Below are 16,897 nucleotides of genomic sequence, written 5' to 3'. Positions count from 1 at the left end.
CACAAAATTATGTATTTCAAAGGTTTTTTCACAGAATTGACATTGTGGAATCAACTGTCCTCAGAGACCCTGTACAGATACCCTGCTTTGACTCCACTGCTGTAGAATGGGGTAAATTGTAGGCACCAATATGACCAATGAAAATGTTTTGTTGCGCTTGGCAGATTTTTGGTTGCACGTGCATGGCACCCTGGATACCTGTCCTGAGACTCAGATTATCAGTGATCTGGCTAGCTGTAGGGATTGTGGGTATTTCTGTGTGTTGTGTTGTGTTGTATTTGTTTGGATAGGTAGTTTGAATGTCTGGGTAGAATAGATGTCTGCTTGTGTAATGCCTGTGTGTGTGTGTGTGTGTGTAAGAGAGAGAGTCGGTGGATGAATGTGTGTCTGTGTGCCTGCATTGTACACTGTGTGTGTATAGTGTGTGTGTGTGTGTGTGTGTGTGTGGTCAGTGTAGTGTCCAGTCCACACAGACACACAAAGGCACACTGGTCCAAATGACTGACTCGTTTTAGCCAAAACATGTGGAGTTGGACAAGTCTTGGGGAGCTGTTCTTCTGCATTCTTGAATTTATAGCGTACAGTGTTTTAATGTCTAGGGAAACAAAAACAACATTAACAGGTATTGTCCATAGGTCATAAAAAGCTCCATCTGGTTGGCTGTGACTTCACTTTTAACTCTTAAGAGGCCCAATGGATTACCAAAGCCAACAGCTGACACTATACACCACCAGTGGTAGTTGATGCATGACTAATGTGTCAAATAATTTGATGTGTCTTCCCCACTAGACACATCAGGAATCCATATTCAGAAGAATCTGACGGAAATGTTTTCTTAGTTCTGTATCGAGTGTTGTTGATGGCTGTCCCATTCTGTTTGCAATGAGCTGAGAAAGTCTTTTATGTGTGTGTGTGGGTGTGGCTCTGTGTGTGTGTGTGTGTGTGTGGCCTGTCTGAAAACTTGTTTTATAGTTTTCAATGGCATATTTCCACCTCTTTTATCATCCTGTGGTTTGTTGACTAACAACCTGCCATTGTCTACGAGGGTTTTAGATGGTCTGTCATTCTAAAATTCATGGCTGAGCTTTAGAAAGTGAGAAAAAGCATAGTTGTTTGTAATGTACGCAGACTGGGAGTATATACAGTATACTCACAATGCTATCATGCCCAGCCTATGTCTCATCCAATTTATGAAACCACTTATCACTGCTGTTGGGTGGAAACCTCATATGTCCAAATCCATTAGTTTTAGTCAGGAAATTCATTAGTCAGGAAATTGAAAAACACTTGTATAGTGAAAGTACTTTGCATAGTATAAATATCAACATTGCGTCGTCAAAAAAAAAAAAGCGCAACAAATATGGTGTAACAAGGTGTCCACCCGACAGCAGCGTTATTCACCATGTCTCCTAAGAGTCTTACTCTGAATTAGATAATTGGTAATCTGGATGATGTATAATGCATGTTTGTGTGTGTGTGCGGCCATGTGTGTGTGTTCAGCTGGCATCTGACGTTCCTCTTGTTCTCTGGAGCTCTTGCTGCTGATAACCCTGAGAGTGAGAACTCTGTGTGTGTGTGTGTGTGTGGTGTGTGTTTGCAATATATTCTTCTGGCCTGTGGCCCCTGGCATTCTTCCTGTTCTCAGGAGCTCTTTAGTAAGAGTGGTGAGAACTTGTTAAAGAGACAGAGTTGTGTGTATGCATGTGTGTGTGTTGTGTTCTGTTGGCCCCTGGCGTTTTGAGTTGAGAACTCTAAATTAGATACAGAACTCTGTCAGAACTCTCAGGATGGTGTGTAACTCTCAATTACATGCTCTCTTTCATTCTCCTTCCTCCCCCTCCTTTTTTCTCTTTCCCTCTCCTTTGTATCTCTCTTTCACTTTCTGTCAATTTCCTTGTATTTGTCTCTGTTTTCCTCCATTTATGTGTTTCCTGTCTGTCTGTCTGTCTCTTTTAATTCCTCTGAAGGACCCTCATGAAGATGAAAGAACGTTTGGAGCTCTGTTGTTGCCTCATGTGAATGTCCATCCTGTGCCAACCCCACATAACACGCTCGCACACACATACACACACGCTCACACATACACAAAAGCCAAGTTCACCGTAATTTAACACATTTTCTTGTGATACACAGTGCAGCTTGATTGCTTGCTCTGTTCTTGCTTCATGTGAAGGTCCATCCTATGCCAGCCAAACATATAAACACGCACGCACATGCATACACACCCGCTCACACGTACACACAAGCCAAGTTAACCTCAAAATGTAACACATTTTCTTTTGATAAACAGTGCAGCCCCCCCACCCCCTTCCCCCCTCTTTTCTTGGTGCCTCAATCAGTATCGAACTGGAGGGTTTGAAAGGCTTACTCAGTGGCCTGGAGTGGAGCAGCCATGTCCTTTCCTTGAGTTTGTGCTATTGCGGACTAGGACCGTGGAGTGGATCTCCCCTCGCCTCCCTCGTCTCCAGGAGCGCCGTCCGGTAGGGAGATTTTTCTGAAGATCTCTGAAATTGTCCTGAATTGAGCTGTCTTTTACTTGTGGTGAACTTGTACACGGGTCATTGACAAGTAGGGCTTTAAAAAATTGACAGCATGCATTTGCATGACAGAATGCATTTAAAGTTGGAAGACAGTGTTTAAACAAGTCATAATGGCTATCCAACATTTACAGGAGTTTTAATACATTTTTAGACTCTATTTGGAATTTTACCACCCAAAAAATGTCAGATATGCAAATTTCCAGACAAAAGTTTTTTTTTTTTTCAATTTTCCAAAGTTAGAGCTAGTAAACTAGTAAATCAACTAGAAAATAAAATGATGCCCCCATATTTATGTTTTAATTTCCTTACCTTTTAAATTCTATATTTAATACTTTTCACATAGTGTTCATTTTCTCGGACGGTTGCGCCACCTGACATTTTGAGGCATTGAGATGACAAAACAATAAAATATATATAATTTTTATGATAAACAGAAAATATGTTCAAATTATACAGGTTTTATAGAATAAAATGACGTTATGAATCCTTTAAAATTATTTTAAACCAAAGTAATGGACTCGGACACAGAAATCTGCATGTCACGTCATTGACCCACACATGTATTGTTGCTTGAGAGATGAAGGGGTGCAACTGTAAGTTATATTACACTATATGGACAAAAGTATTGGGACACTTAATCACCAAATCTGTTACCACAGTTGTATAAAATCAAGCATGTTGTCTTGCAATCTGCATTCACAAGCATTTATGGAAGAATGGGTAATGCTGAAGAGCTCAGAGCTCTGACCTCATCCACCCCATGAAATGCCTTTAGGATAAACTAACAGAGACGGCGAGCCAGGTCTTCTCGTCCAACGTCAGTCAGTGCCTGACCCCCACATGCTCTTCTGGATGAATGGCCAAAACATCCCACAGACACACTCCAAAAATGTTGTGGAAAGCCTTCTAAGAAGAGTTGATGCTGCTACAGCTATCTTATCCTATTAGACCATTCCAATCTGTTCCTAGAGGGTTTCCGGTTGAAACGTTCAAAACCAACACAGGTACTAGCCTAATGCCCTACAAAATGTCAACTCTAAAACTTGTTTTTTACATTTTGGTTTGTCCCAAAGTTACCTCAATATAACTGTTTTCTGTGCTACCAGAAATGCTTTAGGAACGCACTTGTTTGTTTCTGCAGTTGAAAGGGTCTATAGATGTAGAATGGGATGTCAAATGTTCCTCTAGGTGTAATGGCCAGCTGTCCCAATACTGTTGTTCGTATAGTGTATCTTGTATGGCTGTGCAGCCTGTACACCAGTGTTATATGGCTGCTGTAGCCGCTAGCTTGATGGTGCTTTTCTCGCATTCTCTCCTCTGTCAAGGCACCTCTACATCAATGGCAATGGCCTGCAGAGAGGGGGCGCCACTGAGCTACTGCAGCCTTTGGCAGAACATTCAGAGCAAACTGCCATGACTCAGCAGACTACACATCCCACAGGTACTGTATGTAGTGTAGTGTGCGTGCATGTGTGCGTGTGTGCATGCATATGTGTGTCTGTGTCTGTGTGAAAAGAAAGTGAGGGATGTACACACAAAGACATTGCCAGCCAGGTCCCTTGCAGCTTGCTGCTTAAGCTCTGAGTTTATGCATTTGGCCTCATAGCAGACTTTGAAGCATATTAATATGGAATAAAGAAGAATGTTTGGATCTTCATGGTTATTTATCATTGAACATACAGGAACATACATACATTATTAAGTCAAAAAGGTAGTTTCTCCCTGCTTCTATAATACATACATTATTGTATGAAATAATACATAATGCACATATGGAGTACATCTGTAAAGATCTGGAATGTTTTTCTTGGAATTTATGTACATGTTGCTAGCATCTCAATCATGATTTTGGACCATTTGTAATCGAAACGAAAAAAATTGTTGCATGCTTTTGGCGTGTATGCTTTCCTTACCATGATGTGAAGGACACATGGACTTATTTTGTGTAACAAAAAAAATCATAGCCCATGCGACACGCACACACACACACACACACACACACACACTCACATTAATACAGTCACACGCACATATCCCAAGACAGACCCAATTGCTTGCACACAGTGACACATACACGACCATATGCACATACACACATCACAATGACTGTGACAGAGGGCGTGTGTGTTGATTCACAGATGCCAGGTGTACTGATAAGCTGTAGTGAGTCAGAGATGACTGATTGGATGCTGATGAAATGGGTTGGAATAGACTACGTTTATTTTACAGGTACATTATGTTCATACTTTCTCCTTCCTAAGCATTTTGAAATATATTACTGGTTTGTGTATATTTTACGAATACTTGTGTAGACTGTAGGCCTAGTTTGCCATTTCAGACAATGGGCCCTATTTTCAAATGACAAGCCAAGACCAAAGTCACTCAGAGCAAACTGTCTTGTGTATGAACTAAAGACATCATGTGGCATGTGGGATCTCTGAACTGATCCACCAATGTTTGAGCATAGTAGTTTGTTCACTGTATTAATGAGAAAATAGATTCTGAGTTGTTACTAAATTATCTTTGGTTACACTGTAGACTTTTTAGACGCTTTTTTTAATGTAGGGTCTATAGTGAGTACCTAATTATCTCTAGATGATGCTGAAGAGTAGAGGATGTAACATTGCAAAATTGCATAGATCAGTTGTCCTGAATGTTGTGTTATAAGGGTAATGCCTCAGTCAGAATAAAAACGTGTACCAGACATCTAGCTGGTAAGCGTGCTATCTCATTTTACTAGAACCATTACTTTTGGGTATTTTGAAGTGCTACTGAGTGCTACCTCAATCCACGCTCAGGGTGTTGGGGATTTCTGGCTAACGTAACCATCTTCAAAGGCATGAACCCAGTATACAACTCACTAGAGATATGAGATATGATTTCAGGCTATTGCCCCAAGCTGGATTCAAAACTGCACGTTGACCAACTGACGTTTTGAAGCCCAAGGTGTTTTTACTGCTACATGTATATGGATGTTCATGCTTGGTGTGTGTGAGATTAGTAACACTGAAGTTGGTTTAGAACCACAGGAATTTCGCTGATGTAAGTGTTGGTCTAAAGTGGAGTTGCGTAATGAAAGGTTGTAGGGAAAAGTTAATAACAGTTGTTTGTGTTTTTTTACTCAATTGAGTTAGTGTGTTTGTGTGTTTTGTGTGTATGTGTGTATGTGTGTGTGTGTGTGTGTCTGTCTGTCTGTCTGTCTGTCTGTCTGTCTGTCTGTCTGTCTGTGTGTGTCAGTCTGTGTGTGTGAGTGTGTGTCTGTGCCTATATGTTTTGAATAACAAGGTACACACTTAAGTGTTCGTCTACATACCCATTCCTTAACTGATTGAAACATGCGGTCAGACAGATTTACAAAGTTTCTGTACGTATGTTTTGAATAACAAGGTATACACTTGAGTGGTCGTCTACATACCCGTTTCTTAACTGATTGAAACGTGCGGTCAGACAGATTTACAAAGTTTATATACGTGTGTTTTGAATAGCAAGGTATACACTTAAGTGGTCGTCTACATACCCGTTCCTTAACTGATTTAAACATGCGGTCAGACAGATTTACAAAGTTTGTGTACGTTTGACTGAATTTAAGTGTGTTTGCATTGTGCTTTACCCTACAGATACGGCTAATGAAAACTCCCATCAAGGTTTATCTCAGGACAGCAGAGAGAAGAGGGTGAAGGGTAAAGGTACTAAAGGAGTCTTTTGACCTCGGAGACCAGCCAAAACACACTCCTAGACACACATAAATACAGAGCCAGACTCTGCATGCAGATAGGAATGCCACAGATGGAGACTCCAAAACACACATGTGCGCGCATGTACACACTGCCACCCCACGCTATGCACATGCACACACATATGCACACACACACAGAGTTGCGTGTGAACATATGACATGCTAATGACAGCTAAACTGCACGGCTGCATTCTTTCTCAGACACATACACATGTTAGCACACACTCACACTCATGCACACACACACACACACCAACACACACGCACACACACTCTCACACACATGCACAGAATCTTCTTGACATCTTCTGCTTACTCCTTCTGTTCCCTTGAGATGAAACATAAAAGCACCAGTCCTCCTCCTCCAGACTGCACGCTATGTGTTTGTGTGCGGTATGAGTGTGTGTGCACAGGTGTGAGTGTGTGTGTTAGTTTGTGTGTGTGTTTGCTAGGGCTAAGGAAACAATTTATTGATAAGTTGTCAACTATTAAATTAATCGACAACTATGTAGGTAGTCGATTAGTGCCATTTTTTATGGAAAATGCCTCAAAAGTCTCTGCAGCTTTTTAAACTTGAATATTTTCAGCTTTACTTACTCCTTTATGATAGTAAACTAAATATCTTTATTCTGTGGACTCTGAGGATATCATCTTGGGCTTTCAGAAACACTGATCAACATTGCTTTACCGTTTTCTAACATTTTATCGATCAAACAACTAATTGATAAATCAAGAAAATAATCAACGGATTAATTGACAATGAAAATCATTGTTAGTCATCATTATGGGTCTTGTTGTCAGACACCCCATATCACTCAGTCTGGATTCACTCAGTTATGTGCAATCAATTTCACCAGCACTATCTGCCAAAAGAGGACACATGGTAGTGATTTTACAGTCACTTTTTACATTTCAATGGTTCTCATGTTCTCTTGTAAAGACGGTTGCAGTTAATGAGTAGTTGTCAAGTAAGATAAATTTTCACGACGTTAAATGTGGTTTTGCTGTAATTGGTTAAAAGGCATCAAGAGTGGTCCCCGAAAACACATGAACCCAATAAACCAAATCTTAATGAAGAAAAGAGCTGTAAAATGTTGATTGAGTTCAGTCAACCTCAAAATTCTATACTGTCAAAGAAGCCAATTATTTAAATGAATTCAATGAGTTTTCTTAATTGGTTGTAACTATGTCAATATAGTGGAAATATTAATGTTATTTGACATAATACTATAATATATTTGCGTGTTTGTTTGTTTTGACGATATATTTATCTTAACTTTTTTTGTCCAGCCTGTATTTTGATTAAGAAGGCAGTAATGATGATTCAGGCTCAACCCTTCTTAGGGTGCAGTCATAAAGGACGCTGTTGTTGCAGTGAGTAGGGTCTTTTTAAAAAAAAGTTAAACTCCAAGCGGAAAAACGGGCAACGTTATTCATGTTTTTTCACAGTGCACCTCGCGTTTTACAAGCGCCAAACCTTGATTGTCTGATTGCACCCTTATTACTATGGCCTCTCAGGCCTTGGAGAAAAAACTCAGACAGTTCTTTATTGGCATTGGCACACAATTTGCATTGATAAACATACATTAAACGTTAGAAACTAAACCTCCGACATTTGCACAACATCCATTTTGCCACACCCCTTATGACGGGGAGTGCAGACTTTTTGAACCCCCCCCCCCCACCACCACCACCACCACCACCACCACCACCATGTTCATTTCCATGCCAATCAGCAACAAGGGGGATGACATGTAATGTTATACCAATATGTTTTGAGATACATGCAAATCCTTTGACGAAAAAGCAATGCACAGCTAACCTAACATACCTTGTAAACAGTGTTCACCTCACCCTCAACCCTCAACTCCATCATTTTAATCACCTTCTGGTAAAGGCCCGGGGTAAGCTGAACCCAGGCTGAACAGCGCTCACCAACCGCAGAGAGGGAGGCATGGAGGGGTCAAAGAGACCATTTGATTGTATCCGCACCCTAGCTCCCCCAGGCCTGGCCTCTTACCACTATGACAAATACATTGAATCAGGGGCAATAAAAGCCTGAGAGCCTCCCATGCTTCATCGTCAGTCATTGTGGTGAAATCATTATCCTTCTCTCTCTGTTCCCCCAAAAGCTAAAGTCACAGGGAATAATTTGGGGATTTAGACACACACATACACACACACGCACACACACACACCTAACAAAGCACATACATACACACACACTCACACAGTACATACGTACACATACACACACACACACTTCCTTGTAAAGTCTGTGCACAAAGAGCAGAGCCATTATTTGTTTGCGTTATAGAGCCAGTTCACCAGGCTCGCATACCCTGAGTACTGATGCATGGCTGGAGGAGTTGTGATCTAGCCATGCCACGGACCCCCCCCGTAGAGGGAGAAAGTGGTAAGCCTCCTGCCTATTATAATAGGGTGCAGAGATGGTCCAGATTTAATGGTGAGAACAATTTCACTATTCTCTCTTTCTATCTCTCACTGAAAGACATACAAATACAGGCTGGTTAACACACACACACACACACACACACAAACACATTTGTATTTAGTTTGTAGTTTGCTTTAGTAGCATGACTGTACAGTACTGGACAAAATGCTTGCCAGGGCACCAGGGACAAGCAGTTTCCGAGTCTGGGCAAGTTATTTTATATTCATACATGTACTTGCCCTGTGTACTTTTTCGTAAATGCCAACAATTCGATATACAGTCTCACACCTTCAGACACTCAGTTGTAGTTCCTTCTGCTTAGCATCAATAAATTAGCATCACTGCACCACCAAAGTGAATTACTGATGATATCTATCTGCACTTCAACAAACTTATTTTGTGCATGGCTATGTTAATTGTATCACACAATTAAAAACCTACAGCCATGTCGTCTGAGCTATAGTAGATAGATAGATAGATACTTTATTGATCCCTAGGTGAAATTCAAGATGCTTATGTAATAGCCTAATTGTTAAAAAAAATATGCCTGCCAAGGCAGTGTATGATACAAAAATATGGAAAGAGGGCATACATTAAATAAAAGCTCTAGTGCAGAAAATATATGAAGGTTGAAATATTATCAAGGTGGGTAACCGCATCTTAGGTCTGGGAAAACAAAATGGAGCATTTACTTTCCCAGTGGGTGAGCTGGAAAAAACGCATACCCACATTAATATACGACTGTAAAGTGTTACTAAAGCTATCATATTAGGAATAAAATATACACACGTGAACACACAGACACACCCACAGAGGGACTGACACATCCTCACTACGGTCAGCCAGTAGCCCACTGCTGTGCTCTTCAAAAGAATCAAAGAGCTGTTATATATGAGAGGAGAGATCAAAGGAGCGGTAAGGAGAAGTAAAGTAGTGTGTGTGTGTGTGTGTGTGTATGTTATCCATGTATCCATTATGAAATAAAAACATAAACAAGAGACGGTAAGCGAGAGTATTGGCCCCCTGGTGTTGAGAAAGAAGGCCTGCTTCCTGGAGACGCTGCGACGACAGAACCTGATCACTTCCTCTCCAGGCAGAGCCTCAATAAGCACACACTCTCACTGCTGTTATAATTATCATTCCCACCATTTCTCTCTATCCCTCTATTTCTTCTCTCTTTCTTTCTCTCCCTTCCTCAGGGTGCTTTTGAGGTGAGGATGAAGAGGCCCGTAGTGTGCCGGCTGTATTTTGTCTCCACAACTGTTTGCTCCTGGACCGTCTTTAATCGTTTAGGGAGAGGCTTAGCAGGTCTCACCCTAAAAGACTCTTCAGCTTTACGTTGAACTGCCGGATTCATTTACCGATCGATCTGATGCCAAAGGCACGAGACAAAGGACTCACACATGCAGCTCTGTGCCTGCTGTGCAGCCATACGTGTGTGTGTGTATGCTTCTTGATTGTTTTAGGCAGCGCCTATCTGACCACCTTTTGAATGTTTTGAAAGGAGAAGGTGTAAGGAACTTTGTGTGCATCCACATATAGGTGTGTGTATGTGTATACATATGTACACGTGTCAGTGTACCCATGTGTGTGTGTGTGTGTGTGTGTTTCTGTCTGTCCACTCAATGTGTTTGTGTCTGTGTGTGTATGTGTACTGTATATTTGTGCAAATAGACACATGTAAGTGCACCTATGTCTGTCTTTGTGAGTGTGTGTTTCTGTGTGTCTACACACACAATGTGTGTGTGTGTCTTTCTCTCTGTGTGTTTATGTGCAGTGTGGATTCCGAGCAATGAATCCCAGTGCATCCTGTTCCCATCCCCTTGAAGAAGTGAGGGATCATTTTTAAATCTCCCATAATCCCGCTGTCCAAAGAGGTCCACCTGGGGTCTTGCACGCAAAGCACAGACACTCCATGTACACACGCACACACACACACATTCAAACAAAACCATTTTGATCCATGTTGCATTTTTGCCCTGACCATGTTTAATCTGTTCTCACTCACTGTCTCAGTTGTGCAGGCACCCTCAACTCCATCATTTTAATGCATTGACTGAATGTGTTTGACATTAGCATTGAAATACTGACCGCCAAAAGATTTCTCGCTAAAAAAAGCACCAAAATATCACACCGCTCTGCTGTCACAACCATGCTTGATCTCTGAACTCTGAATGATTCAAACAGCCTTAATTCGCTGACAGCCAAATTCCCAGGGTCAATAGAGGGTCTCATGGTTTTGTTTTGTCAAAGGGCAGAAAAAGCGAAGGCAGAGGGTGAAAAGAAAGAGTGCAGGTGCCGTGGCGACTGGGCCTTGGCTGGAGAAGCTGCACATGCTGGATAATGCCATAGATGAGGCAGGGCCAGGGGCCACTGCTGCAGGGGTGGACCTCATCAACATCATTTGTGTGTGAGTTATGTCATGTCATTTGTTTGTGTGTGTGTGTGTATTTTAAGAACAGGTGTGTGTGTTTACATCGTGAGTAAAGGTGTATATGTGTGTGTATTTACATTGTAAGTAAAGGTGTGTGTGTGTGTGTGTATGTGTGTCCACTGACATTTTAGCTGAAGGGGGATGAGGTTTTAAACTGCATTTGTATTGTGAGTGTTGTTCAAAAAGAGACAAAACACACAATAACCAAATTGAGAGATGAATTTCACTGATACCACTCTCAACGTAACAACCCTAGTACTTTATGTTTAAAATCATTTCAAGCTTGATAGTGTGTGAAGTGTGATAGATTAGTGTGTTTCAACACATTTGTGACTTGGGTTGGATAAAATCTGTTAGGTAGATGAATGGTGCTGTTGAAATGATAGAGTGCTCTCATATTAAAAAAAAAAATGCTTTATCTCTTGCCGACACACAACATTCTCTGTAGCAGACTTGTTCCATGTCACACAGCGCTCTTGCATTTTGAAGAGATGTCACATTGCAACGACTTCATTCCATCCATGCAAACCACACCCCATCTGTTCATGGTCCACAGGGTGTCACTCATAATCCTCACACAAGGAGATGGTTAACACATCATAGCAGGCATGATACATCATGCCAAAATGTAAAAGTCCTTGAAGAAGAAGGGGAAAAAGAACACACACACACACACACAAGTGTTTACGTCATCTTCAGCTCGTGTAGATGGGAATCATTACTCTTGTTTACCTGTTGGCATCCGTCACTCTGTCTGAACTTTTATAGTCATCTATAGCTACTATGATACAGCGTCAAGGCACCTCACAGTAGTGGATGACCTTTCGACCTTTAGTCCACCTTATGGCCACCAGTAGAGTTGTATGCAGAATCAATGATGACATTCTTCGCACTTTTCCCACGAATAGTGAAAAAATAGGAATTTTTGTATTTCATTTTGCAGTTTAACCCTGTTGCATTTTTTTCTTCCCTGGCATGTGATTTTTGTATTTTATTTTGTTATGAATTCCTATCACATTTACATAGTCAATTTAATCATTTCATTGTTTGCAACGTCATCCAAACTAGCTTAACCAAAGACGTAACCCTCCCTAGAGTAGCTTTAGTAGTGTGAAGTAATCAGTAGCATGCAAAGCTTTCAAAGTATCTTCGGCCAGTAAAACATTGTCAACTGAGAATCAACAAGGTCCACTACATAATTTCATATGGTGAAAACTAAATTTGATAGAAGGTTAGTATTTGATTCTGAATATTCAATTGTGTTTTTTTTCCTCTCTCTCAAAAATGTGCTTAGGAAATGGCAACCTTGAAAGGAGATGTGTACATTTGCATCAGCATTTCTGAACATTTTAAACAAAAAAACTACTGAGGATAAAGCCTCTTTAATCTGCCTCACAACTGTCACCCGAGGTCTGATTCTCACTGCCCCTACCTACTGTGTCTGTGTAGTCTGGTCAAGCACTCATCTCACCTCCTGGAGCTGGACCTGGGTGAGAACCATGTCGGAGAGGCAGGTGGAAAACTACTACTGGAGGCCCTCATTGAACGGCGCAAAGGTGAGATTGTGTGTGTCTGAGTGCTTGTATATCGATACAGCAAAATGTGGTACGTTGTCAATATGCTAGCACCAAATATCAGTATCTTAACTAAAACATTAAATTGTACAATTTATATTCTAATAGTCTCATTTGCCAATTTGACTTCACAGTCACTACTTCATATATTCTGTAGGTGGCGCTTATCAAATCATCTTTTTGCCTTTTTTCTTTTTCATTTACACAGATATCGTGATGTAGACCTATTGTAGATTAATCTTTTGCAATGAATTGAGTAATGCAGAATCGCTGTATTATTGTTATCGTGGGCAAGGTATTGTAACTGACTGTATTGATTTGTGAGTTACTCTGTGATTCCCAGCCCTTGAGTGTGTGTGTGTCTGTGTGTCTGTGTGTGTGTGTGTGCATGCATGTGTGAAAACAGGAAAAAGGAAGACAAACAACAATTACACCCTAACAGTCTCCTTCATAAACAGTGTAGTCCTCCATAAACATAGAATCAAAGGACAAACAAGTCAATTAAACCCTGAAACAAAATGCTTTGGTTCAAGGTTATGTAGCATGACAAACAGACGCATTTCAGAAAAACAGGAGTGACTCACACCATGATAAGCTGTTCAAGGGGCTGTTTATTAGGCTTTTAATCATCTTCCGTGTTAATGCAGACATACATAAGGCGTGATATGGCCAGTCTAGAGCTTGCCAGCAGATGTGTCTCATGGCTTGTTAATGCAGGCAACCTAATGGCTAAGGGTGAAGTAATCAGTCTTGCATCCATTTCACCATGCTGACTTCTTGCGTCCATTTCATCATGCTGACTTCTTGTGTGCGTTTCCTTGTGCTGACTTCTTGCATGCATTTCATGGAGTTGGAGAGGATGCAGTGAGACTCTTAAAAAAACATCATCATAATACAATAATAGTGTTAACATAATTAATAGCGTTAATATAATGGGAGTATAAGGTTTGTTTATGTACAGTAACCTTAATAGTATCAGACATATAGCAAGATGTTATTGCGTTTCATAGGTACTGGGGTTTGGAATGCTTGACACTTTAGTTATGTATTAGATTGGCAGAAAGCCACGGGTTTGGAGACCACCTCCCTTACTTAAAACCCCATATGTCGTGAGAGGTAGGAGAGGAGAGAGGGCTTTGTGTGTAACGTGTGGTCCTGTGTTAACTGTATAATCTTCTTTATTTGAGCACATAAAGCACACAGCAGTGGCTCATGTTCACCCTCTAGGAAATCAAATCTCCGTTCACTCCTGTTGTAAGTACTATAATGTCAACGGCGTTCACTTTTAATGCCTGTATGGTGAAAAACAGCCATTTCAAAAAGTCCCTTAACATTAGAGAGGAATTTCAACAGATGACACCAGATAAGATAGGCTGTAATATATATGTGGTCCTCTCTGTAGCTAAAGCTAGTCTTCTGAGTAGAAAATCCAACTCCCTCCCTTTTCTTCCCTTCCCTTATCAGCCAAGCACCCCCCTGTTAAAATCCGAGTCTCTACAAGGATGAGCCCCTCTACCTTCTCAGCCATTTTGAAGAGCTCCAAGGAGTTGAAGTCAGTGAAGAGAAAGCGACCATCCAGAAGAAAGGTGAGGCAGAATGCAACACAGAAGTTATACCCCATCATCAGTGTCACCACTTACCACACCAGGTTCATTCACCTTTGTTCTATCCTCCCATTACTCCCCAATTCACAGTCAAAGACTCTTGTGTTAGTTTCTTTTCCTTTTACAAGAACTTCTTTTTCAGTACCGAATGACCCATCTCACATCTCATGCATCATCTGGAATTCTTCATACCCTGTCTGTTTCAGACAAAGAAGAACTGAGTCAGTCCAGTTGCAGTGGGGGTCCAGGTTGGCGTTAAAGACAGAGGAACCGGAATCAGGACATACATCAAGGCGTGAGGATGTTCTGTGAAGGTTCCTGAACCCTGTCAGGTGCATCTGGAACTCTTCCTCCGCCAGCCACTGCGCTCTGGCACACAACATCACTCTGACCCCGTGACCTCTGACCTGGCTCCCGATGATAGGGTGGGATAACACCTCGTTCTGTCGGCATCGTTTAAAAATGTAGCGTAGTGTTCTCTAGAATTTGGGGCCTAAAAAAACCAAGTGTTTCCAATTGGGGATATTGGAATGTGAAATCCTTTGAGAATGTTTGATGGACAGATAGAAAAGTCCTTTCTTTTGCCATTTTCTGACAATTCAGCCAATTTTAACATGTTCTGCCACATTCTCTGTCACTCTCTGCTTCTGTGTGTCTGTGAGGGTGTGAGAGAACTAATTCCCCTTTTTCGGCACACTCCTCGAATAGTCCTTTGATCTCTCTCTTTCAATTCAAAGTTGCTTCATTAGGATGACTGTGTGAGTACAGTGTCACCAAAGCCAGGGTTGACAATAACACAGTAAAATAATAAGACCAAGATTTAAAAAGGAGGGGTGGTGGGGTGGATAAAAAAAAAGAATATAGCGGTGTGGGGGTGGACTCTCTCTCTTTCTGTGTGCGTGTGTGTGTGTTTGAGTTTGATGGTGACTGGGTCAGATACAGCAGACCTCTGCAGGACTTTTGCTCTTGGTCTCTTCCACTATTTATGCTATAGGTTCAGCACCTGGTATGTTTCACCTCTTCTGTTTGATTTAGGAAGAGAGTTCCTGGGAAATAGCAAACCTGTTGCCCCATGCGGTCTGATGCACTTAACTTTTTTTTAGCGTTTGAGGTCTTTTGTTTTTGTGATGCACTGTTTATGGAATGAACTGTTTTCCCCTGAATCTGGCTCTTTATTGTTTTGAGCAAGCTTCAGAACATTTGTATGACATGCGTTTGAACCTTTGAAATTCTAAACATCAATATTTACAAATCAAACAATGGATTCATCCACTCCAAAAACAAAGAGGCTTTTAGCTAATTGTAGCAGTGGTAGGGGTAGGGAGCTAAAGGCTGAATCACATTATGGGGCAAAACTACTACTCACTAAATTCCGAAGTGTTGCTACAGCCCCTGCATGCTACAGTTTATATGTATAATGTATGTTTGTATAGACTATTATGTCCAACTGGGAAGTCACGGGTGCTTTTCTGTCATTCATGAGACATGGGACGAAACATGATGCAGGTTAGGAAACAATCAACTTTATGTCATGAAAAATTACACTGTAGTTTATATTGTTCAACATATACTAATGGACAGAGATTTTGATACAACCAACCATCTTATTTATATTTGATCAAAATATACCTTTTTTTGGTCAACACTGTCAAACAACAACAACAAAACAAATACAAATACATTTGAACAACTTACATCCTCATCATGGAGTTGACATTTTCTGATGAAGTTGATGCAGGTCTAGCGGTGGTAAACACCTGTGATTTAGTCATTTGAATTCTGTAATGTTTTGAATTAATTGGTTGGTCAACAATTGATTGGTTTGGAATGGATGACTAAATTGATGAATTAGGGTGACCAAATTGTGTCCTGTTTGGTTTGTGAAAAAGAGGACACGAGAAAACACTGCCTCAAAAGGCTATTTAAACTAATTTGTGAACGACAGAGGTAAACACGATGCATATTCACTGTAAACACGTTTGAGGCTCTAGAAGAACAACATCCTGGACAATTTTTAGGTCTCAAGAGGACATGTCCTAGAAAAAAAGGACATCTGGTCACCCTAGATTAATTGAATTGATGAGTGTGAAGGTATCAAAGTGACATTACACATAAAACAAAATGGTGCGAACAACGCAACGAATGTAGGAAGTCGTGTTAAGAAGTTGCTGCAGATTTATTTTATTTTTTTAAAGCACTCAAAGGTGCTGAAACTGGTTTGGCGACTTCAAGTAGCTAATGCACAGAGCCCAAAGTGTGCCTGCTTTAGTAAGCACACTAATTGCCTGATAGTTTATAGACTACAGTTGGTGGACATGCTTTGCCTATATCTGAATGACTGCAGCCTGTGCTACATTCTCATTGCACATTTTGGGATAGGCTACCATAAGACAAGTGGGCAATCAGACAAAGCAATGTTAACATGTTTGTTGTACTGACACCTCTCTGATTTGTTTCAATGGTAAGTCATGATGTTAGTCTACCTGACCATTTCAGTCAATGTCATATTAGGATCCATTTATTTTAAATGAGCTAAATCAAACCAAATCTAGAA

At 40.8% G+C, this 16,897-nt stretch overlaps 1 protein-coding gene across 5 annotated transcripts in view; it reads left to right on the top strand.

Moving 5' to 3' along the window:
- The window catches only part of LOC121683888, a 63,273-nt gene extending 47,767 nt beyond the window's left edge, over nucleotides 1–15,506 (top strand). For 4 of the 5 annotated variants that reach the window (XM_042063747.1, XM_042063748.1, XM_042063749.1 and 1 more), the window contains 7 exons: nucleotides 2,340–2,480; nucleotides 3,866–3,981; nucleotides 6,158–6,226; nucleotides 10,985–11,141; nucleotides 12,615–12,721; nucleotides 14,204–14,325; nucleotides 14,550–15,506. In XM_042063747.1, the coding sequence (XP_041919681.1) occupies nucleotides 2,340–2,480; nucleotides 3,866–3,981; nucleotides 6,158–6,226; nucleotides 10,985–11,141; nucleotides 12,615–12,721; nucleotides 14,204–14,325; nucleotides 14,550–14,564 (727 nt within the window). In that variant the 3' untranslated portion in view covers nucleotides 14,565–15,506. Of the gene's footprint in view, nucleotides 1–2,339; nucleotides 2,481–3,865; nucleotides 3,982–6,157; nucleotides 6,227–10,984; nucleotides 11,142–12,614; nucleotides 12,722–14,203; nucleotides 14,326–14,549 lie in introns of those variants that run through there. The other variant, XR_006022942.1, reaches the window with a different exon arrangement.
- Nucleotides 15,507–16,897: the final 1,391 nt, after the last annotated feature.

The sequence above is a fragment of the Alosa sapidissima genome, chromosome 15, assembly GCF_018492685.1.
Source record: "Alosa sapidissima isolate fAloSap1 chromosome 15, fAloSap1.pri, whole genome shotgun sequence".
In the NCBI taxonomy this organism is placed as follows: domain Eukaryota; kingdom Metazoa; phylum Chordata; class Actinopteri; order Clupeiformes; family Clupeidae; genus Alosa; species Alosa sapidissima.
The sequence above is the reverse complement of the archived record's forward strand: the minus strand, read 5'-3'. Positions and strand labels throughout refer to the sequence as shown.